Source organism: Myxine glutinosa, chromosome 4 (genome assembly GCF_964187855.1).
Source record: "Myxine glutinosa chromosome 4, kmMyxGlut1.1, whole genome shotgun sequence".
In the NCBI taxonomy this organism is placed as follows: domain Eukaryota; kingdom Metazoa; phylum Chordata; class Myxini; order Myxiniformes; family Myxinidae; genus Myxine; species Myxine glutinosa.
This window is the reverse complement of record NC_136264.1, coordinates 12,457,768-12,483,571: the sequence shown is the minus strand read 5'-3', so window position 1 is coordinate 12,483,571 and position 25,804 is coordinate 12,457,768. Positions and strand designations below refer to the sequence as shown.

General features: G+C 47.1%; 1 protein-coding gene across 1 annotated transcript in view; it reads right to left on the bottom strand.

Annotated features, from left to right (window-relative positions):
• Nucleotides 1–25,804, bottom strand: part of LOC137425796 (transcription factor 7-like 2) — a gene marked incomplete at its 5' end in the record, with an annotated part of 109,202 nt that overhangs the window by 6,727 nt on the left and 76,671 nt on the right. The window contains 4 exons of the mRNA XM_078775180.1: nt 202–261; nt 1,607–1,706; nt 4,784–4,873; nt 7,322–7,408. Of these exons, the coding sequence (XP_078631306.1) occupies nt 202–261; nt 1,607–1,706; nt 4,784–4,873; nt 7,322–7,408 (337 nt within the window). The remainder of the gene's footprint in view (nt 1–201; nt 262–1,606; nt 1,707–4,783; nt 4,874–7,321; nt 7,409–25,804) is intronic.

Here is a 25,804-nt window from a genome sequence, read left to right as displayed (position 1 = left end):
CAACTTTCAAAATAGTTTGTGATCAACGTTTGCTGACTTAATTAATACCTTGATGGCAACTTGGGATGTGCCCTAAAATATTACCTGTGAAAAGGCAGTGCCACCCAAAATTCCCCAAGGTATGAAGATTGTATAAATTGTGAAACTATTATACTTTAAATAAAATACTTCACAATAAAGTTACTCGAGCAGCAAACCCACTCTTCGTCCCAGGATCTGGTTGATGGCGGCGCTTTCTTTCAGCGTACACTCTGCCACCACCTGTGATCACAGAAAGGTGTTAGCAACAGGTAACCAACAGAGTTGTCATTACATTGATACCATTGTCGTTATGATGGAGGGGTTGGGTTTTCTTCACAGAACAACTGAGTCTTTCAGACAGCAGACCCATATACAGATTGGTGATATTGTTAGTAGTCTACGATGGACCAGGGCCCAAAAAGGGTATTAAAATGATCCGCCAATGACTGCCTGTGACTAAATATCCATATATTTGTTTATTCAAATTCCCAATAATATCACAAGGTGAGTTCTTACCATTACAGGGTCTTGCCTTCAAGCGAATTAATTGTTCTATGAAGAAATCCTTTTGGACAAAGTCTTTTAGTACCAAGGCCTAACAAATAAGAACCTTACAATGCCTAGGCAAGCATCAGACAAAAACTTCTTTTTATAGAACACCTTACACTGTGCAGTCTTGAGAATAAAGGATATGGGAAGGGTCTTTTTCAACTCCTGCTTTGCGTTCCCGAGCAGGATCTATATTAGCCTTGTTAGTGAACTTTGAATACCAGGTGAGATGGTAACCAAACTAAGTCAATGGGTCAAACGGAACAGCTCGGAGCTGAACCATCTACCAACTTTTCTCGGATATGCTGACGATTTTGGAATGATCTTTGAGAAAAATATCCACTAACCAAACAGATCTTTTGTATCGTCAGGTGCTGCCATACCCCCCATCGAATTGGAAGTTTACCGCCGTTGATGCACCTTTTTTTACATCACCTTATGTAACACAATAAATTAGTTCTTCATGCCTGTTTTTTGTGTCCTTTATGACGTCACTAAAAACAGTAGGTTTCCTTTTTGGAATGATTTTCAATCTTGTTTGACTGACAGACAGACAGACAGACAGACTGTGTGCATGTGCGCTGGGGATGACACTCAACAATTTGCCAAATTCAGAGCCAAAGTTCTGCTGTTCGTGTTCTGTTCTGCCAAAGTTTGTGTTGCGAAACGTGTTGCGATTCAAGTTGCGATTTGTGTTGTGATGCGTGTTTCTGATTCATGTTTCTGATTTGTGTTTCGATTTGTGCTCTGATTCGTGCTCCGATTCGTATTCAAATTCGTGTTCCAAATATTAAATTCAATTTCAGTTCAGTAGTTTCTCATTGCCAGACAGACAAGGTGAAGCAATTGCTTAACGCCGCATTGCACTACGTGCTTGGGGTAACTACGATTTTGTACACAAGTAAAGTTTGATTGGTACAGTTGGATGTGCTTGTACACAATGACATATAAGTAATGCATATTGGCTAAGAGTGATGGGCATAATTAAAGAAAATAATGTGACTTTGAAACTTCCGATGTACTTTAGATATCTGACCTTTGCCCTCATTTCCTTCATGTAAAGCATAAACGCATTAAGAGGTTTCTTGATGTGTGGTTTCTTCTCCCCATCCTTTTTGTTCAAGTCATTGGGTTTTCTGGTCAGACACAAACACAAGGTACACATGAGATCATCTTTTGCAGGCAATGGTCACCCCATCCTTCAAGAAAGGTATATTAATATGTTCCTTATAAGTCTTCGTATCCATTTTTAAAGTTTACAGTTTGTGGGATAACCACCCTCAATACCTCACAGTGACTGCATTATTCAGCATATAAGGACTTTCCCATTCATCAAGCTGATTCACTTTGGGATATTTTATAGATTTAATTAAAATATAATGCAAAGCATCAAGAGGAAAACCTACAAGAGAAAAATATTACTGTGGACAAAAGGATATTTATTTGATACAAGCAAAGGTACCCGGCGTTGCTGGGCAACGCGGAGTCGCTTCGTGATGGGGATATTAAGATGCGGGGGGTGGGGGGGAGAGGGAGGGAGGAGACAGAGGAGGGGGAGTGTGAAGGGTGAGGAAAGGGGGAGAGGAGGATCGGAAGGGATGGGGGATGCGGAGGTGAAGGGAGGGAAGAAGGGAGAGGAAAGAGGATGGGGAGGGAGAGGTGAGAGGAGGGGAACGGGAGGGGAAATGGGTTGTGCAGAGAGAGGGGTTGGGGAGAGACAAGGGTGGGGTAGAGAGAAGGGAGGGACAGAGTGGGGGGGGGGGGGGAGTGGGAGAGGGTGGAGGGGAGAGAGGTTGCAGAGAAACAGAGAGGGGTGGGGGAGAGACAGAGAGGGGTGGGGGAGAGAGAGAAGGGTGGCAGAGAGAGAGAGGGGGGAGAGACTGAGAGGGGTGGGGAGAAAGAGCGGGGTGGGAGAGAGAGAGGGGTTGGGGAGAGAGAGAGGGAGAGAGAGAGTGGTGGAGGAAGGGTGTGGGGGCAAAAAGAGCAAACAGGCAATGCAGATACGGCGAATGCTAAAGCATGAAACCAATAAATACCACATTCCTGTAGCACTATCAGTTGCACGTCAGACATGGAGAGCAAGTTCGTGAAGGACTTCCATGAAAAACGTACCCGTTCGCAAACAAACGGGTACGTTCACGTATAGAAACATCGATCGTGGGTCCATGGAGAATCTGCATATGGCGATCCGCGAAGTTCACGTTTAGAAAGTAGAAACCATCACGGCATGTCGCCATTTATTTGAACTCGATATCTCTTTTTTCATTCCAAACAACATAACTCCAATCACAAATTTAATCACGAAATAAACTTTTAACAACATTGTTAATGTTTCCTTCATTGTAAAAACTACCAACTCAACAGTTAAAATGATTTTGAACCGATAGGTGTTACAGCGTTGGCAAGATCGATAGAGACAGCGATCTATTAGCGTATACACCACCCCAATAGCTATGTGGAATTCTCTCATGTAGAGATTTAACTCACGTCGTTTGAACTTTGGCCGAGGTCATTATTTACTTTTAATGATGTTTATATACGAATCAAAAAGAAGATAATTGGTTTTGGGTCATCCTTTCCACATATCTCGTGGGATTGTGAGTTGGAGAGACGACCGTGATGGCGGGGAAGGGGTTGGCATTCTCTCAAGCAGGGATTCAACCCATGTCCTCATAAAAGGTCTTTGTCTAAGGTCACTGAGTCCGATCGGTGCAGATGTGCAGCGATCGGTGCAGCCGTTTGTGCAGCACCCGGGAAAATAACGTTATGCGGGAGTCCAAACCTGAAAATGCTGGAGGCCAAAGCTGAAATTGGAAAAATAATATACCCTATTTTACTCCAGGAGATCCCAGGATTAACCACCCAAAATATCGTTGCGATCGGTTTAGCCGTTTTTGCGGTACCTTCGAACGGACGGGCAGACAGACAGACGGACGGACATTTGGTGAATTATAGTAAGATAAATGAGACCATTGATCTTGATAGACTAGTCGAGATGATTGCCTACACCCTGAATTGGCTAAATTCCAAAATTCCTGCTCTAACCTACAGGGGAATGGCATCAGTAGCACCGTCACACCCCTGAAAGAACCGATGTTAAACCACAGCCATGTGCTGCATATTAATGGTAATGATGACGATTGGTCTTGATAATCATCAAAATCTCAAGAGCAGTTCTCTCCTATTATGGGTAGAGGGAACCCACCACACCTCACCCCACCCCCCTCCCACTTCATACCTCTCACTCCTAATTGCTGTGGAATTTGAAGCTCTCAATATCATTCATACCTCTCATAAATAATCAGAGGTGTAAGGCTTGCTTCCCTTTATTGCACCTGTGGAACCACCTGTCTGAGTCAGTATACGATCACCGTCTTTCCTCCAGGGCTTCAAGAAGGCGGTACGCTACCGTCTCATTTCACATTCCACCCCTACCTGTGGTCTTTTCCATTCCTGTTAACCCTCCCTTATTACTACCCAAATTACGAGGTACTATATTTATTTCTCTCTCTCATTTTTTCTTGATTGGTCATCTACCTGCATGTTTGTTGCTGGCTGTTTCCCCACCATCCAGATGTTAGTAGGTTACCCTCCTATCTGCTGTTATTTTGCTCCAAGAGCCTAGATTTTGTACACAAAATAAAATCGACATCATCCATGGTGTGCATCAATCAGGAAGATATTCATTTGTAGTCTACACCAGCAACATACTGTATAGCAGCTTCATGGAGTCTATTTCTTATAGTCTACATGGACACTTACATCTTTGTTGAATTTTGAAGGCTCTGTTGCAGCGCTTCATCAAATGATCCAAAGGTGTGTGATCACCTGACATTGATCCTTCTGTGCGGTGTTTTACCTTGCCTGACCTCCATCAAGTTGTTTTGAAGGACCACCATGTGTCTGGTAGAGAGCCCACACCCTTCTGACAACACTGATTTTTGCATGCTGGAGTAGTTGTCCACCAAATGCAGGTAAGTTTGCTTCTTGGGATAAAGTCCAAACAGGTATCGGCATTCCCACGAGTCAAACACACCTGTCTTTGGCATGTACATGACTGCACGGTGTTCATTCAAATGTTGTCTCTGAAACATTATCGAGCGATTCCTATTGAAAATTGTATACAATATTCAGATTGACGAGATTTCGACCACCTTATAATACGTTATTACGATTCAGCACCAGGTAAGACAATCATTACCTGGGTACTCACCCCATTGGCTCCTTGTTGCTGACAATAGCAGGATGTGGAATGCTGGTGGCATGGAGTGGGTGGGAATGGGGGACAATGTGTGGGGGAAACCTGGAAAAGATGAGAAAGTGGAATTATGCTTGTGTCTCAGTTGCTTGTTACATATTGTTAATCAGTGTGGGATAGTAATTAAGGTGGCAGTACAGCTTAGTGGTTTGATAACCAGGGCTCGATGTAGTGAATACATTGTAAAACTGTCATGGTGATGTGGTGCCAGCATGATGAGTTAGTCATGAAGCATGCTGTTCTTCAGTGAGGATGTTTGGACTTACCAAATGTTATTAAAATAATTACTAATGTACTATATATTAAATTAATATCACATTCTATACCAGTGGTTCCCAAAGTTTTTGGCACGACAGACCCCTTTTGATTTTCACCAACCCCACTATGCCGCCATGGCCACTGCCCACTATTGATACCACACTACTACAGAGATGATTGAAGAATATGAGTGCACAGCTCCTTCCGGCTTTAGGTCCAGGTGGGAAGATCTGCGAGTAGGTCCCACCGGCTTTACATCGTGAAAAAGTTAATCCAGCAAAGCGAATTGCACGGGAGATGCTGACGCGGATTTTTCGCTATACCAACGATGATTCCAATATCCTCTTCCCACCACCAAGGCAAGGGAAACCAAGCTTCTACTGTTTAGTTGTTTTTAGTTGAGAAATCCATACTGCAAGGCGGAGGACGTTGGTGTTCGTAGAAATGTCTAGTTTAATTAGTCAATTTTTGAATATTTAAGTCGAATTAGACATTAAAAAGATTTTTTTTTTCACATGGGCTCAACCCCCTTTTCCCCCACCCTGCACTCGCATCACGCTTCACAATGGGGGCATGCCCCACAGTGTGAAAGCCACTGTTCTATACCATTAACAACGACCTGATAATGAAAGTACAATTTTTTTTTTTTTTTGTGTGTGTCAGCTTCTGGAGTCCAAGCCTGGTGTTGGCTTAGCGGTTAGGGTGCCGGCTTGGGATCCTACGATCCTGGGTTCGAATCCCGGTCGATCGCTGAATTAACGCCAGGGGGGTTGACTCAGCCCGTCATCCTTCCGAGGTCGGCAAATTGAGTACCAGCTCACTGGTAATTTCCTGTGTGTCGCAAAAGAGCGACTAACAGGGTTGGCGGCAGGAAGGGCATCCGGCTATAAAACATTGCTTCAAAAAGGGGACCACGGTGCCCCAAAAAGGCCAACCCCCACTCCGCAAGGAAAATGGCCTCTAAAGGTGGTTCTTCTGGAGTCCACCTGGTCATTTGTAGACAGATTGGGGCAACTTGGGATTCAGTTTTTTTTCACAGTGATATAATTTCAGACTCGGGGAAGGGCTTGCACATATTGCACATTTAGGACATTGGTAGACATCAGTGCACTTCGACAAGGATTATAGAGGCATCGGAAGGCAATGGCCACATCAAGCAGTATGCGTGGCATTTTGAACTGGGATCCCAGCATTATGAGCTGTTGATCCAAATGGAAATGTTGAACAGGGGTTGCTGCTTCATCAGTCAAAACCTAATGTGGTGAAGCACATGTGATTTCATAAACGTGTTTGTGTGGGCCAGTCTGAACATGTGAGGTCACATATTCGTTTTGGCCAGTCACAGTCAATGAATCAGAATCACAATATGGCTGCCTCCAACAAAAATTCCTGGGAAATTCACGAAAGTTCAATTTCCTGCTTGATGGTGTACTATTCTCCTTTTTCATTTACTAGGGCATTGCCCGTACTATATCTATATCTAAAATTATATCCCCCCCCCCCCCTCTATTTACATGAAATGGTTTGGTCCAAAGCGAACGGCTTGCGAGTACGGTGACAATCCCCCCCCTCTATTTACATGCAATGGTTTGGTCCAAAGCGAACGGCTTCCGGAGTTTGGTAAAGAAATCGCCATAGCGTGCACAAACGCGCAGGAAAGCGAATGAATCGCAAATTCGGTTTTATTAGTTTTAAAACATAGTTTAACGCCAACATAGTTTGCAAACGTGAAATAAATGAATACGCTCTCAAATGTGCCATCCGAGGCAGAGTGTGTCCTCCACGTTCGGCACACGCGATCGTTCGCTGCTCTCTGATTGGTTGAATCGTTTTTTGGACATAGCTCGGTAAGTAATTGTCCGATTAATATGAAACCTTGAAAAGGCACATCCTCGGGTCCCCAGCAATATACCTGGCAAGTTTCAAGTATATCGGACCGGTAGTTGTCGAGAAACAGCGGTCACAGACAAACAAACAAACGTACAGACGTACAGAGATTACTGGAATTATAGATAGATGAATGAAGTAAAGTGAAAAATAATGATCGGATTTACCATACAATTTCTCAGTTAGTGAAACGATTTTCGTTTCACTTGAAATGCAAACATCTATTTTTGGAGTCAAACATCCCATGATCCCATGGAGTCCCGAATTGCAAGAATAGGCATTCACCTTCATGCCTCAGGAACTCATGACCTCTTCCATATAGATGAGGTAAGTGGGTTGTACATTTACCTGGTAACTGTGGAACTGACAGTAAGGGATGGTGGGTACGGTGGCCGAAAGCCTCCACTGGAAATTGGGTAAACACTCTGGCCTTGCCTGACAGAAACAGCATTCAGGTACAAAATCATAAGTCATCCAATGCACATTCTATAAACAACCTACACAATGTGTTATGGTGAGGTACGTACTATCAAACAGTTTATTTATTAAATTAATATCACATTCTATAAACAACCTACACAATGTGTTATGGCGAGGTACATACTATCAAACAGTTTATTTATTAAATTAATATCACATTCTATAAACAACCTACACAATGTGTTATGGCGAGGTACGTACTATCAAACAGTTTATTTATTAAATTAATATCACATTCTATAAACAACCTACACAATGTGTTATGGTGAGGTACGTACTATCAAACAGTTTATTTATTAAATTAATATCACATTCTATAAACAACCTACACAATGTGTTATGGCGAGGTACGTACTATCAAACAGTTTATTTATTAAATTAATATCACATTCTATAAACAACCGACACAATGTGTTATGGCAAGATACGTACTATCAAACAGTTTATTTATTAAATTAATATCACATTCTTTAAGCAACCGACACAATGTGTTATGGCAAGATACGTACTATCAAACAGTTTATTTATTAAATTAATATCACATTCTATAAACAACCTACACAATGTGTTATGGCGAAGTACATACTATCAAACAGTTTATTTATTAAATTAATATCACATTCTTTAAACAACCTACACAATGTGTTATGGTGAGGTACGTACTATCAAACAGTTTATTTATTAAATTAATATCACATTCTATAAACAACCTACACAATGTGTTATGGCGAGGTACGTACTATCAAACAGTTTATTTATTAAATTAATATCACATTCTATAAACAACCTACACAATGTGTTATGGCGAGGTACGTACTATCAAACAGTTTATTTATTAAATTAATATCACATTCTATAAACAACCGACACAATGTGTTATGGCAAGATACGTACTATCAAACAGTTTATTTATTAAATTAATATCACATTCTTTAAACAACCGACACAATGTGTTATGGCAAGATACGTACTATCAAACAGTTTATTTATTAAATTAATATCACATTCTTTAAACAACCTACACAATGTGTTATGGCGAGGTACGTACTATCAAACAGTTTATTTATTAAATTAATATCACATTCTATAAACAACCTACACAATGTGTTATGGCGAGGTACGTACTATCAAACAGTTTATTTATTAAATTAATATCACATTCTTTAAACAACCTACACAATGTGTTATGGTGAGGTACGTACTATCAAACAGTTTATTTATTAAATTAATATCACATTCTTTAAACAACCTACACAATGTGTTATGGCGAGGTACGTACTATGAAACAGTTTATTTATTAAATTAATATCACATTCTATAAACAACCTGCACAATGTGTTATGGCAAGATACGTACGATCAAACAGTTTATTTATTAAATTAATATCACATTCTTTAAACAACCGACACAATGTGTTATGGCGAGGTACATACTATCAAACAGTTTATTTATTAAATTAATATCACATTCTATAAACAACCTACACAATGTGTTATGGCGAGGTACGTACTATCAAACAGTTTATTTATTAAATTAATATCACATTCTTTAAACAACCTACACAATGTGTTATGGCGAGGTACGTACTATCAAACAGTTTATTTATTAAATTAATATCACATTCTATAAACAACCTACACAATGTGTTATGGCGAGGTACGTACTATCAAACAGTTTATTTATTAAATTAATATCACATTCTATAAACAACCTACACAATGTGTTATGGCGAAGTACGTACTATCAAACAGTTAATGTATTTATTTATTTATTTTGGAGTTTTTAATTTAATTAATAATTAATATCCCTAATATTTAATATATTTTTTATTAAATTAATACCACATTCTTTACCATTTGTTGCCATTTTTTTTGGCATGACACCCCCTTTTGGTTTTCACTAAACCCTCATGCCTCCCCAATTTTTTTTATTGCAATACATTTTATTTTGGAAACGAGAAAAGTGCAGACAGACACTACGCCGCCATGGCCACTGCCCACTTATGATACTGTAGCGGCTACCGCTGGGTTTTCACAATCGCCTTGCACCTATCAAGGACGCGGAGCGATCACCATGCCGGGCTCGTCCAGGACGCCCGGGCAGGCTCGCCCTCAACTTGCCAGGCCGCAGCCAGGACGCTGGGCCACGCCCCCTCTCGCCTTTCCTGGGCAAACGCTCCGGGATAATATGTATATATATTGCTGCCCGATAAACGGGCTTTTCAGAGTGCCTGAGTGTTTGGTTTGATTAAAGCAACTCGGATGAATTCCAGCTTTTTGTCGCGTCCATTCTTCCGATCGACGTGGGAGCCCCAGCTCCTTCATTGGTAACCTACCGACATGGACACGGCAGTCGCCCTTAAACTGCCTACCTTCTGGGAGGCTCACGCGGCGGTTTGGTTCGCACAGGCGGATTCCCTGTTCGCCCTGCGAGGCATCACGGCCGACGACACCCGCTTCCACCATGTGGTAGCAGCGCTCGGTTCAGCCACCGCGGCCCGCGCCCTGAGCCTCCTCGACAGCCCGCCAGCCGCTGACAAATACGGCGCGATTAAGAAGCTTCTCCTCGACGCTTTCGCCCTCCCATCGGCGGAACGCGCACGGCGCCTGCTCGACCTGCCCGAGCTCGGCGACACGCGCCCTTCCGAGCGAATGGACTACATGCTTTCACTGCTCGGCGAGCACTCTCCGGCATTCCTGTTCCGGGAGCTGTTCCTCTGTCAGCTGCCTAACCCGGTACGCCTCGCCCTGGCAAGCACGACGATCACAGATCCCCGGGCCCTTGCCAGAGAAGCCGACAAGATCTCCGCCGCAGGTCAGCGCATCGCAGCGGCGACATGGGACCCACCGCCGTCCGACGCAACACCCATGGCGCCCGAGCACCCGGCACGGTCGACGACCGAACTGCCGACGCAATTGGCGGCCGCTACACCGAGCCGACCACCTCCAGCACGACGACCGGGGCCTCCACCTGACCAAGCGTGGTGTTACTATCATGCCAGGTTCGGACAGAAGGCCCGGACATGCCGACCCCCGTGCACCTTCGGCAGGCCGGGAAACGGCCGGGCCGGCGTTCATTACCAGCCATGAGCGCCGGCCACACGGGCAACTTACTGTTCATCACGGATAAAGCGTCCAGACGGCGCTTCCTGTGCGACACCGGCGCCCAACTGAGCGTCATACCCGCCTCTGACCAGGACAGGCAGTCCGCGGTTTGCGGCCCCTCCTTGGTTGCGGCCAACGGATCGACCATCCGCACCTTCGGCCCGCGCAACGTCACCCTCTGCTTCGGCGGCCAACGCTTTGCTTGGACGTTTGTAACCGCAAACGTGCCCATGGCTCTGCTAGGCGCCGACTTCCTCTGCGCACACGGACTGCTGGTGGACGTCCAACGGCGTCGTTTAATCAACGCCGAAACCTTCAGCTCCCTGGTATGCACATTGAGCAGCTCCGCGCCGACCGAGCTGGCATGCGCCGTCCCGGCGGCGAACGAGTTTGCTCGCCTGCTCACGGAGTTCCCGGCCCTCACGCGGCCGACGTTTTCGGCCGTCGCAGTACGGCATGGGATCGAGCACCACATACCAACAACGGGCCCGCCGGTCTACGCCAGGGCCCGCCGCTTCGACCCAGCCAAGCTCGCCGTGGCGAAGGCCGAATTCGATGCGTTGGAGCACCTCGGCATCGTGCGGCGCTCCGATAGCGCGTGGGCCTCGCCACTGCACATCGTGCCAAAGCCGGGGGGTGGATGGCGCCCGTGTGGCGACTACCGCCGTCTCAATGACGCTACCACCCCCGACAGGTACCCGATCCCGCATATCCAAGACTTCTCCGCCCGTCTGGCGGGACGGGTCATTTTTTCGAAAATCGATCTCATACGGGGATATCACCAGGTACCTGTCAGGGTGGCCGACGTCCCTAAAACGGCCGTCATCACGCCGTTCGGCTTATTCGAATGCCTACGGATGCCGTTTGGCCTCAAGAACGCAGCTCAGGCGTTCCAGCGCTTGATGGACGGCGTGCTGCGTGACCTGCCGTTCCTCTTCGTTTACCTGGACGACATCCTCGTCGCCAGCACGTCCCGGGCCGAGCACCTCCTCCACCTCCGAACACTGTTCGGGCGCCTCAGCGAGCACGGCCTCATCGTCAACCCGGCCAAATGCCACTTCGGCACGATGGCCGTTGATTTTTTGGGCCACCACATCACCAAGACCGGGGCCGTGCCACTGCCAACCAAGGTCGAGGCCATCACCATGTTTCCGCGTCCCCGCTCCATAAAGGCCATGCAGGAATTCCTGGGCATGGTGAATTTCTATCACCGCTTCATGCCCCGTGCTGCTCAACTCATGCGGCCCCTCTATGAAGCCCTCCGGGGCAAGCCGGCCAAGCACGACATCGTCTGGTCTGCAGCAATGGACGCGGCCTTCCAAAGCTCAAAGCGGGCCCTCGCCGACGCAACACTGCTCGCTCACCCGGTGCTCAACGCTCCCATCGCCCTCACCACGGATGCCTCCGACGACGCGGTGGGCGCCGTGCATGAGCAATGGGTGAACGGGGTTTGGCAGCCACTCGCTTTTTTCAGCCGGCAGCTCCGGCCGAACGAGCTCAAATACAGCACGTTTGACCGTGAGCTCCTCGGTCTACACCTGGCCGTTCGCCATTTCCGCCACCTCCTGGAGGGCCGACCCTTCACGGCGTTCGTCGACCACAAGCCGTTGGTTTACGCAATGGCCAAGGTCACGGAGCCATGGTCGGCCCGCCAACAGCGCCACCTCTCCGCCGTGTCGGAGTTTACCACGGACCTCCGGCACGTCGCCGGCAAAAACAACGCCGTGGCCGACTGTCTTTCTCGGGCCAGCGCGAACGCGGTCCACCTCGGCGTGGACTTCGCGCTTATGGCGGCGGACCAAACCACCGACACCACGGTGCAAGCCCTCCGGGTGGCGGACACGGGCCTCCGCCTGGCCGACATCCCCTTCGTGGACACTGTCCTGCTCTGCGACGTCTCCCAAGGCCAGCCTCGCCCCATCGTGCCCGTTACCTGGCAACGCCGCATCTTCGCCTCCCTCCACGGCCTTTCCCACCTGGGCCGGAAAGCTTCCCAGAAGCTGGTGTCGGCGCGATTCGTCTGGCACAGCCTTCGACGGGACGTCCGCGATTGGACCAGCACCTGCACAGCCTGCCAACAGGCCAAGGTCCACCGACACACCCAGGCCCCGCTGGCACCTTTCACCGTGCCCGAACGACGTTTCGACCACGTCAACGTGGATCTGGTGGGCCCCCTCCCCCCGTCACAGGGGTTCACACACCTGCTCACCATGGTGGACAGGACCACCAGGTGGCCGGAGGCCGTTCCCCTCGTCTCCACCACCACCGCCGACGTGGTGCAGGCTTTCATCGCCACCTGGGTCGCCCGTTTCGGCGCACCGGCGGACATCTCGTCAGACCGCGGACCACAGTTCACCTCCGAGCTGTGGGGCGCGGTCGCCCGCAACCTGGGGGTCAAGCTCCACCGTACTACGGCCTACCACCCCCAAGCAAACGGGTTGTGCGAGCGATTCCACCGCTCCATGAAGGCCGCGCTCATGGCCGGCCTTCAAGACGGCGGTTGGGCCGACCGGCTGCCGTGGGTCCTTTTGGGCCTCCGCACGGCCCCCAAGGAGGACCTCCAGGCATCCACCGCTGAGCTGGTCTATGGCCAGGCGCTACGCGTCCCGGGCGAATTTGTGCCCGACGCTACCAGTCCCTGGTCCGCAGCTCACCAGCGCTCGGACCTCCAGGAGGCCGCCCGACGGTTTGTCCCCGTGCCAACATCCCACCACGGTGACCCCCAGTCCTATGTCCCCCCAGCACTTCGCACAGCGGAGTATGTTTTTGTGCGTCACGACGCACATCGGGGGCCACTCCGGCCGCCGTACGACGGGCCCTTCCGGGTGCTGCGACGGGACGACAAGTCGTTCGTCATTGACATCGGCGGCAGGTCGGACCGGATTGCGGTGGACCGCCTCAAGCCGGCGCACGTGGACGTCGACCACCCACCACGGGTGGCCCTTCCGCCGCGGCGAGGCCGCCCCCCGTCCACGGTGCCCCCCACTCGACCGCCCACCACCACACCGGACCCCCTCCCACGACCCGCCAGGGGTCGCTTCGGCCGGGTCATCAGGACCCCCCTCAAATTGACCCTGCCGGTGCAAGTCGATTCTGGGGGGACGTGTGTAGCGGCTACCGCTGGGTTTTCACAATCGCCTTGCACCTATCAAGGACGCGGAGCGATCACCATGCCGGGCTCGTCCAGGACGCCCGGGCAGGCCCGCGCTCAACTTGCCAGGCCTCGGTCGGGACGCCCGGGCATGCCCGGGCAGGCTCGCCCTCAACTTGCCAGGCCGCAGCCAGGACGCTGGGCCATGCCCCCTCTCGCCTTTCCTGGGCAAACGCTCCGGGATAATATGTATATATATTGCTGCCCGATAAACGGGCTTTTCAGAGTGCCTGAGTGTTTGGTTTGATTAAAGCAACTCGGATGAATTCCAGCTTTTTGTCGCGTCCATTCTTCCGATCGACGTGGGTGCCCCAGCTCCTTCAATACTACACTACTAGTACTACAGCGATGATTGAAGAAGATGAGTGCACAGCTTATCATGATTATATCTCAAATATGCTTTTTTTACGTTTTTTACGTCTGTATTTGTGGTTTTGAACATTATAGATGTAGCGGATATTCTTCCTTAAAAACAAAAAAGATTGGGAAAAAGAAAATCTTGACTGGGCTATGAGGGTAATTAAATTATATTTTCCTTTGTTTTAAATCTTTAAAGACTAGATTTGAGTCAAACTCTCCTTCTTCCATGTTGTTTGTTAATAACAAAGTGACCGTGCGAATCGCCCTAAAATGCAGGCAATGGAGTTGAGATTCAGTGAAAGATGGACATCAAACAGAAAGGCATTGCTCTAACTATTATATTTATTGGTACCCCGATACTTGTTGAGGCCTCTATACTTGTTGAGGCATCTATAGTTGTTTGGCCCTCAATACTTGTTTGGCCCTCAATACTTGTTTGGTCCTCAATACTTGTTTGGCCCTCAATACTTGTTTGGCCCTCAATACTTGTTTGGTCCTCAATACTTGTTTGGCCCTCAATACTTGTTTGGTCCTCAATACTTGTTTGGCCCTCAATACTTGTTTGGCCCTCAATACTTGTTTGGTCCTCAATACTTGTTTGGCCCTCAATACTTGTTTGGCCCTCAATACTTGTTTGGTCCTCAATACTTGTTTGGCCCTCAATACTTGTTTGGTCCTCAATACTTGTTTGGCCCTCAATACTTGTTTGGCCATCAACACTTGTTTGGGCAAAAATAATTGTTTGGCCCTCAATACTTGTTTGGCCATCAACACTTGCTTGGCCATCAACACTTGCTTGGGCATCAATACTTGTTTGGCTCTCTATACTTGTTTGGTCCTCAATACTTGTTTGGCTCTCTATACTTGTTTGGCCAAAAATACTTGTTTGGCCAAAAATACTTGTTTGGCCCTCAATACTTGTTTGGCCATCAACACTTGCTTGGGCATCAATACTTGTTTGGCTCTCTATACTTGTTTGGTCCTCAATACTTGTTTGGCTCTCTATACTTGTTTGGCCATCAATACTTGTTTGGCCATAAACACTTGTTTGGGCATCAATACTTGTTTGGCCCTCAATACTTGTTTGGCTCTCTATACTTGTTTGGCCCTCAATACTTGTTTGGCCCTCAATACTTGTTTGGCCCTCAATACTTGTTTGGTCCTCAATACTTGTTTGGCTCTCTATACTTTTTTGGCCCTCGATACTTGTTTGGCCATCAACACTTGTTTGGGCAAAAATAATTGTTTGGCCCTCAATACTTGTTTGGCCCTCAATACTTGTTTGGCCCTCAATACTTGTCTGGCTCTCTATACTTGTTTGGCTCTCTATACTTGTTTGGCTCTCAATACTTGTTTGGCCCTCAATACTTGTTTGGCCCTCAATACTTGTTTGGCCCTCAATACTTGTTTGGGCAAAAATACTTGTTTGGCCCTCAATACTTGTTTGGCTCTCTATACTTGTTTGGCCCTCAATACTTGTTTGGCCCTCAATACTTGTTTGGCCCTCAATACTTGTTTGGCCCTCAATACTTGTTTGGCTCTCTATACTTGTTTGGCCCTCAATACTTGTTTGGGCCTCAATACTTGTTTGGCCCTCAATACTTGTTTGGCCCTCAATACTTGTTTGGGCAAAAATACTTGTTTGGCCCTCAATACTTGTTTGGCCCTCAATACTTGTTTGGGCCTCAATACTTGTTTGGGCCTCAATACTTGTTTGGTCCTCAATACTTGTTTGGTCCTCAATACTTGTTTGGCCCTCAATACTTGTTTGGCTCTCTATACTTGTTTGGCCCTCAATACTTGTTTGGCTCTCTATACTTGTTTGGCCCTCAATACTTGTTTGGCTCTCTATACTTGTTTGGCCCTCAATACTTGTTTGGGCCTCAATACTTGTTTGGGCCTCAATACGTGACCATATTTGCATAGACTAATATCTTGTGATGAATATACGAGATGGCGGTTGAGCACAATATAGAGCGTGAGTGCGTATGACAATTGAACCCCTGAGTGCTAGATATTGTGTGGGCTGGCAGGATGGCCCAGAGATACGCACGCTCGCCTCCAAGCTGTCTGGCCTGCGATGGAATCCCGGCCCAGCTATAAACTGTGATCTCAGTGTTTCACAAGCAGAGTGATTCATCAATGTGTGTGCTGTCCCTCAGATGGACGTTAAATGGGCGTCCTGTCTGCTGGCGTTAGTTTGTGGACAGTAAAGATCCTCCGGTGTCCTTTACGAAGAATAGGTGAGCTATTGCCGGCACCTTGGCCAAATTCGAAATTCCTGCCCTAACCTTGTTAGAACATCAGCCCTGATCAGCCGATTCATGAAAGACCTGGGCCAAGCTTCCCCTGGCCAACCCCACGAGAACGTGGGAATAACTGTGACCATTAAAGGAGACTAGGGCATGCCCGTACTATATCTATATCTAAAATTATATCCCCCCCCCCTCTATTTACATGAAATGGTTTGGTCCAAAGCGAACGGCTTGCGAGTACGGTGACAATCCCCCCCCTCTATTTACATGAAATGGTTTGGTCCAAAGCGAACGGCTTGCGGAGTTTGGTAAAGAAATCGCCATAGCTCGGTAACTACTTCTCCGATTAATATGAAACCTTGAATTGGGACAATGTTTTTATGTTTTTAATTGAATTACTATCCGTAATGGCGCACGCTCTCACAGGAGCTCCGGAAGGTCGCATATCGCAGTTACGATGAATCGCAAAATAGTTTTAATTAGTTTTAAAACATCGTTTAACGGCAACATAGTTTGCCAACGTGAAATAAATGAATACGCTCTCAAATGTGCCGTCCGAGGCAGAGTCTGTTCGCCACGTTCGGCACACGTGATAGCTCGCTGCTCTCTGATTGGTTGAATCGTTTTTTGGACATAGCTCGGTAACTACTTGTCCGATTAATATGAAACCTTGAAAAGGCACATCCTCAGGTCCCCAGCAATATACCTGGCAAGTTTCAAGTATATCGGACCGGTAGTTGTCGAGAAACAGCGGTCGCATACACACAGACAGAGATTACTGGCATTATAGATAGATGAAGAAGAATTGCTCGATCTTGTGCAGCCCCATCCTCCATTGATGATCATCTCACTGGCCTTCTCACACCTCCGATGAGAAATCCGATTTTACGACAGACCACGACGATTGTTGAGGCCTCCCTGAGGCGTCGTCATTCCTACATTCATCTCAATAGGCACTTCCTCCTCGGCACTTGTCTGTTTTCGTTTGATGGCCTTGCGTGCAGTATATTTCCTGCAATCCACTAGTCGAGGCCGTGGCTTGAGGCCTACTCACATTTTCACTCCCCAGGGCTTTTAAAGCCTGTGACCCAATCGCCACGTGCTATTCTAGGCCTCTGGAGTACTGCGAACCTGGACGGCTCTTTGTTGTTAATCCAGGCTATGCCATCGGGAGTTTTACATCGTGTGTGTGCTTGGTACATTGTTTACGTCATATTTCAGTTGGTTTGGCTTGGAAGTGGCCGACGTTGTGGTTGTGTTGAGATGCCCAAAATGCCCTTAAGAGTGAGGAGAGAAAGATCCTCAGGGCATGGTGAATGAGCTCCGGGAGTTGAGCTATAACTTGAGGGAGGTAAGGAAGAGCACGAGTGAGTCAATGATCGCACGACGGTGGCACTGACAAAGAGACGACAACAGAAGCTGCAGGTTTGCAAGAACAACTGGATCAGGATTGCGAGAGTGAAGGAGGATGGACGAACTAAGGGAGGAGATTGGTGTGCAAGAAATCTTCACGGAGATATTAGTAAGAAGTGTGCTGAAGTGGGCCGGTCACATGATGCGGATGGGGGAAGAGAGAACGGCAAAGAGAGCAGATAGGTTGAGGGAGCGAGGTTGGAGGAAAAGAGGAAGATGGCGGTTGAGATGGGAAGATCGTGTGAGGAGAGATATCAGTAAGGTGGGGGTGGTTGTCGAGTGGAGAAGTGGAGGAGCATTGTGCTCAAGAATCGGCAGAAGATTGGTACCAATGGACTTCAACCCTTATAAAGGGAAGAGAAGGAGAAGTTCATTAACCTTTCGGTTAATCTCGCGAATCTCGCGAGGGAAGTCTCGCGAGATCACGGCGAGGTCGCGTCTTTTCGAAGCTGCTCCATGCGCTCATGCTTTCGAAGCTAAGTGATATTTCTCAATCGTGTTTTTGTCGAGACTGTATCTATCTTTCGGTGTATGTACCTATAGCGTATCTTTTGGAAAATTTTCGGTGCTAATTTTTCGTACATGTATACACAATCGTCGGTTAATGGTATCGAGTATTCTGCGGCCTAGTACTCGTAGGCTTGGACTACCGTACCATCTCCGACCTTGTGGTTTGTTTTTCTCTCAGCGATTCGTCGAATGCGCTGAAATTATTTTCGTTCTCTGTTTCGTACCAGTCGTTCACCCCGTACCTCCTTGTTTAATATCTGTACTCACAAAAAAAAAAAAAAAAAAAAACCCCCAAAAAAACTATTTCCTTCCCAGGTCTTATTCGTTTATTTGTTCTTTTTGTTCGTTCGTTCTTCGTTCGCGATCACGCGGTTAGAAATGTATAATCTCTCCCCTGAACAACTATTTTCTCTCATATATTATAACACCCTTTTCTTCTTTTCCTACAAAAGGATGCTTTCGTCTTGCTCACCAAATCTATTCATTCCAAAAAAATATATATAATACCATCTCTTACAGTTCCTCCTTTCTACATTCCCTAAACTATCCAGAACTCCACCCCTCCTCCAGTGTCCTCAAACGTATTTTTGACTCGAAGGTCTCAAACTCATTTTGCAAAAAATGTTCGTTTCCCATGAATCGTACACTTTTCAAAATCCAATCTCACCCCTCCCCTCCAAATCCTCCCCATCACCCATCCCTTTCAAATCTCCCCCCTTGCCCCTTCTCTCCCCTTCCCTCCTAAACTCCCCCCACACCCCTCCCCTCCGAGACTCTCCCTCGCTCCTCCCCTCCTAGACTCCCCTCTCACCCCTCCTCCTCAAAGCATCCTCCCTGCTTCTTCCTCCTTCCAACTTTCACCTTCATCTCCCCAAACCTTCTGCCTTGCTCTTCCCCCTCCTCAAATAACACCTCACTGTGCCTCACCCAATCTCCATCAAACCTTTTGTCCGCCCCATTCTTCCCTTTCTCCAAGCTATTCTGAAATCTCTGACACACCTTCAATAGCTCACCCTACCTCTTCCTCCTCTTCCACATCTTACCCTACCCCTCCCCCCCCCTGTTCTGGACCCGATGCTCCCCCTTCCTCTTCATTAACGGTATGGACCTCAAACATCCGGGGCCTTCGCTCAAACTTGACTGACCTCTCCATACAGGTTGCTTCTGACAAACCAGATGTGATCTGCTTAACAGAAACTTTCCTCCTTCATGATGTCTCTGATGCCTTGGTATCTCTCCCAGGTTACTCCCTCCTCCGGTATGATAGACCTGAGCCTCGTCCTGGAGGTGGGGTTGCTATCTTTATCAAAAACTCTCTTCCTCACTCGCCCTGCACTGCACTCTCTCCACCTCACCCCCAGGAATACCTCTGGCTACGGCTTCCCCTTCGCTCCCACCTTTTGTTCATATGTGTGTTGTACCGTCCACCAATCAGCGATGACTCCATCTACATCTCACTGTCTGATAATATGGACCAACTTCTATCTACCCATCCCAACTCTCTCTTCCTCATATGTGGTGATTTCAATTGTCACCATGCCAGTTGGCTGGGTGTGGGTACCTCTCTCACCAGCCATGGCTCTTCAGCAAAGGACTTCTGCGACTCACTGGGACTGACACAATCTGTCAATTTCCCGACCCGGATCTCAGTCAACGGAGCATCTTCTCTTCTGGATTTGGTTATGACAAACTTCCCTGAAAATGTCTGCTGCTCTTCCTCTGCTCCAATCGGCTCATCTGATCATGTGCTTGTCAAAGTGGACATCTCTCTGACCATTCTCAGAGAGCCTCCTCAGCGTCGACGAGTCTGGCATTTCACTCGGGCCAACTGGCACGGTCTTCAAGCAGCCATCAATCATCTGGACTGGTCTCCCATCTCTACCGCCTCTGACATCAACTCATCCTGGGAATTCTTTCAAAGTAAATTGCTCTCTCTCATGCACAGATTTATACCATCTCGTCTTCAGTTGTCATACCCTTCCTCCCGTCCATGGTACACGGAATCTTGTGGTGAGGCTGTTGCCCTGAAACAACTTGCTTTCGTCTCCTGGAAAGCAAATCCAACGGAAGGAAATCTCATTTCCTTTCACAAAGCCCGCAACAAGTGTGTGTCCACCCTCAGGAGAGCCAGGAAACAATATCTCACCATTCTCAAGACCGAACTCTCTTATCTGTCTCCCTCTTCCAAATCCTGGTGGCGTCTGGTCAAATCTGTTTCTGGTGTTTGTTCCCCCTCCATCCCCTCCCTCACCTCAAACGGCTTAACGGCTGACTCCGCACGTGAAAAAGCTGAATGCCTCAACTCTGTGTTTGCCTCTAAATCTTGTGTCCCAAACCCATCCCTCTCTGTACCCACCGTACCCAGTCGTACCCAGCTGCTCCTGGACTCTGTGTCCTTTCCTCCTGACAAGGTGGAAAAGTTTCTGGCAACCCTCGACTCTGATTCTGCAACTGGTCCTGACGGCATCAGCCCACGGGTCCTAAAATCATGTTCTTCTGCACTTTCACTCCCTCTTTCTGTTCTCTTCACCCTCTCTTTTGCTCAAGGTCATCTGCCATCTGCTTGGAAATCAGCCAACATTACCGCTTTGCACAAAAAAGGTGCAAAAACAGATCCCAGCAACTACAGACCAATCAGCCTTCTCCCAATTATCAGCAAAGTCATGGAATCCATCATTGCTTCAGATATTAAATCTTTCCTCTTCTCCAATGGCTTCATCTCTGATCATCAATTTGGTTTCAGACCTGGTCACTCTACTCTGGACATGCTGCTTCTGCTTTCTCAACAATGGATGGAGGTCCTCAACACCAAACAGGAAATTAGAGCAGTCTCCCTTGACATTTCACGTGCCTTCGATACGGTCTGGCACCCTGCTCTGCTCTCCAAACTCTCCTCCTTTGGTATCCATGGAAATCTCCACGCATGGCTGGCGGACTTCCTCTCTGGTCGTAGTCAACGTGTGGCCCTGAATGGGTTTCTCTCATATCCTCTTCCTGTTCAGGCTGGAGTTCCCCAAGGTAGTGTTCTGGGCCCTGTGCTTTTTCTGGTCTTCATCAATGATCTCTCTGACTCTCTTGAAAATCCTCTCTATCTCTTTGCTGACGACTCTACTCTCTGTCGCTCCATTCCTCATCCCTCAGATCGGCAGTCTGCAGCCTCCTCACTCTCTGCAGACCTGGACAAAATCACAGACTGGTCAAACAAGTGGAACATGTCTTTCAATCCTGACAAATCTCACACTCTTACAATGTCTCTCCGAAAGGACCGACTGGACAACCCTCCCATCTACTTTCTCAACAATCCTCTCCAAGAAGTTCTGTCGCTCAAGCTTTTGGGTCTCACTATCTGCCATGATCTTTCTTGGGAAAACCACATTTCCAAGCTGGCCTCCAAAGCCAGTCGCCGACTGGGCATCCTCCGTCGTGCGAAGTCCTTCCTTGGCACACCTGAGCTCCTCACCACATACAAGGCTTTCATCCGCAGCTCAATGGAATACTGTTCCCCCCTCTGGGCTGGTGCTCCTGCCTCACACCTTGCTCGGCTTCACGCTGTTGAGGCCAAAGCTTTCAGAATCATTGGAATCTCCTGCGATGTAGTCAACGCCGAGGGCCTTTCACTCACTCACCGCAGGCAGGTTGGTGGTCTTTCTGTCTTCTACCGACTCCTCTCCGGCCTTGCTCCCCCAGCTCTCTCTGTGCTCTGTCCCCCCAATATTCCTTCAGGTCGCACAAGATCTGCCTGCAACCCTCTTCTGGTTAAACTGCCAAAGTCTAGGCTCTCTGCTCACCTTCACTCTTTCATTCCCCTTTTCTCCCGCCTCTGGAACAAACTCCCCCACTCCCTTCAATCCCACTCCTCCCTCCAGGTCTTTAAAACAGCTGTTCACCACCATCTCTTATCTTCCCCCATCGAAAACCTTGATCTTTTCTACCCCCGGTAATTCACCCCAGAGTCCTTGCAGTGTTCATATGTTTTAATCCTCTCCCACCTCCCCCCAAGTCCTCCCGATGTCCCTGCTCTCAAATGTTGTGTTTGTGTCCTTCCCCCTCTCTTTTGTGTCCTTCCCCCTCTCTCCCCATCTTGTCTACCGCTCCCCTTGTTTTTTGTGTTTTGTGTGTCGGTTTGTCTTTTTGTGTGATTAATGTTAGCTCTTTCACGAGCCTCGATCTTGTATACAAAAAAAAAAAAAAAAAAAAAAAAAAAAAACCTTGATGACTGCATGTGACAACCTGTTTAATGTGGACACTCAGCAATACTGTTTGCATTGATCAACATTTTGTAACACTTCTTTTCATCCGTTTTTCTCAGTTCTGATTTATAAGGTTTCCTAGAGAGCAGTTTTGATTTTACACTGCTCGAAGCTCAATGTGTCACTGTGTCAATGTGTCACATTTTACAATGTGTCACATTTTACAATGTGTCACGTTTTACAATGTGTCACGACATAGGAATGAGAATTTAGGGCTCATTAGACTTTGTTTGCCCTATTCAGTCCGTCTTTCTCATTTGGAAGTTTGCAAACATAACTCCCATTTACAAAAAGGTGCAAACACAGATAATCACCTATTAAATAAGATATGGAAGTCAAGATATGAAATCCATTATTGCTGCTGACGTCAAGTTCTTTTCTGTTTTTAAACACCCTGATCTCTGACCTTATCAGTTTGGAATCCGTTCCGACATTCAACTCTGGACATGCTTCTGCTCCTCTCTCGGCAATGGGTGGAGGCCCTAAATCTCAATGAAGAGGCCACGACCATTTCCTTGGACCTATCTCGGCCATTGGACACAGTGCAGCATCCTGCTTTACTTGCCAAGTTCTCTGCCTGTGGCATACAAGGATGCCTTTATTGATGGATTTCTGACTTCTGTCACTCACGCTGTCAATGTATTGCTATCAATGGAACATTCTCTTCTCCTTTCCCAGTGGTGGCTGGAATCCCCCATGGCAGTGTCTTGGACTGACTCTTGTTCCTCATCTGCATGAACAACCCCTCATATGCTCTGGAAACCCCCTCCTCCTTTTTTGTTGTGGGTCTCACATTGTGTTGTAATGTACCCCACCCCACTGATTGACAGCCTGCGGAATTCATTAAATGCCGATATGATACACTACATGGCCAAAAGTATGCGGACACCCCTTCTAATTAGTGGGTTCGGGTGTTTCAGCCACACCCCATTGATGACAGGTATTTACAGTAATGGCCAAAATGATTGGCACCCGTGCACTTTTTTCAAATAATGCACCATTTCTTCCAGAAAATTGTTGAAATTAAAAAATATTTTGTTATCCACATATATATATTTCTTTCGTTTGCAGTGGAACAAAACAAAAACAGCTGAAAAAACTATTAAATTTTAGCTTATTCCACATAGAAATACTAAAATGGCCCAGACAATATTATTGGCACCTTTTACATGTTGTGAGAAATAATTAGATTTCAAGCAGGTCATTCTCCTTTACTTTGGAATTGAACTCACCTGTGGTGATTTGCAGGTGCCTGCAATATAAAAATCACTCATTCAACCAGTTTGAATAGAGAAAATGAGTCATTCTGCTGTTTTGTGTCACTGTGTGTACCACAATGAGTATGGAGAAAAGAAAGAAAACCAGAGAATTGTCTGAGGCGGTCAGACACAAGATTGTAGCCAATTATGGACAATCTGAAGGCTACAAGTCCATCTCCAGAGACCTTGATGTTCCTGTGTCCACCGTATGCAATGTTATCAGGAAGTTTAAGACCATGGCACTGTAGCCAACCTCCCTGGACGTGGCCGCAAGAGAAAACTTGATCAAAGATTGCAACGAAGCTCATTTGTTCAAATGGTGGAGAAAGCACCTCGATCAACTGCCAAACAGATTGAAGCTGACCTTCAGACAGAAGGTACAACAGCTTCAACTTGCACCATCCATCGCCAACTCAATGAAAGGGGGTTCTATGGTAGGAGACCCAGGAGGACCCCACTGCTGAGAGAGACATAAGAAAGCCTGACTGGAGTTTTCCAAAACACACCTGAACAAGCCAAAATCCTTCAGGGAGAATGTCCTGTGAACAGATGAGACTAAATTAGAGCTTTTTTAAAGCACATCATCTCTATGTTTACGGAAAACAAATTGAAGCCTTAAAAGAAAAGAACACTTTCGATACAGTCAAACATGGAGGAGGTTCAGTGATGTTTTGGGGTTGCTGTGCTGCCTCTGGCACTGGGTTCATTGAATGTGTGCATGGCATCATGAAATCAGGAGATTACCAAGGCATTTTGGAGCGCAATGTTAAACCCAGTGTCAGAAAGCTGGGTCTCCGTCGAAGGTCATGGGTCTTGCAGCAGGACAATGACCACAAACACACTTCAACATACACCCAGGAATGGTTCAAGACAAAACGCTGGACTGTTCTGAAGTGGCCAGCAATGAGTCAGATCTAAATGCCAATGAACACATGTGGGGAGATCTGAAAACAGCAGTTGGGAGAAGGCACCCTTCAAATCTGGGAGAACTGGAGCAGTTTGCACAAGAAGAGTGGGCCAAACTGCCAGTAGTGAGGTGTAGGAAGCTCATTCTTGGCTATAGAAAGCGCTTGACTGCAGTTATTTTGTCCATAGGCTGTGCTACGAAATATTAAGTCTTGGGTGTCAATAATTTTGTCAATGCCATTTCTTTTTATTTTCTGATTTAAAAGGATATATTAAGTTCTGAATCAAAAACAAAGGTTCTGTAATATTAACAGTGAAATAATGAATTGTGGAGACCAAATACTTTTGTCAATTTAAACTTATTTTTCAAGAAAATTCTGAGTTATTTGAAAAAAGTGCAAGGGTGCCAATATTTTTGGCCACGACTGTATAGTCAAGCACACAGCCATGCAATCTCCATAGACAAACAATGGCAGTAGAATGGGCCGATTGGGCCTTACTGAAGAGCTCAGTGACTTTCAATGTGGCACTGTCATCGGATGCCACCTTTCTAACAAGTCAGTTCGTCAATTTCTGTCCTGCTAGATCTGCCCCGGTCAACTGTAAGTGCTGTTATTGTGAAGTGGAAACGTCTAGGAGCAACAACAGCTCAGCCATGAAGTGGTAGGCCACAAAAGCTCACAGAACGGGATTGCCGAGTGCTGAAGCGTGTCGCGCGTAAAAAATGTCTGTCCTCGGTTGCAACACTGACTACCGAGTTCCAAACTTCCTCTGGAAGCAACGTCAGCACAACAACTGTTCGTCGGGAGCTTCATGAAAAGGGTTCCCATGGCCGAGCAGCCGCACACAAGCCTAAGATCACCATGCGCAATGCCAAGTGTCAGCTGGAGTGCTGTAAAGCTCGCCGACATTGGACTCTGGAGCAGTAGAAATGCGTTCTCTGGAGTGATGAATCACGCTTCACCATCTGGCTGTCCGACGGACGAATCTGGGTTTGGCGGATGCCAGGAGAATGCTACCTGCCCGAATGCATAGTGCCAACTGTAAAGTTTGGTGGAGGAGGAATAATGGTCTGGGGCTGTTTTTCATGGTTCGGGCTAGGCCCATTAGTTCCAGTGAAGGGAAATCTTAACGCTACAGCAT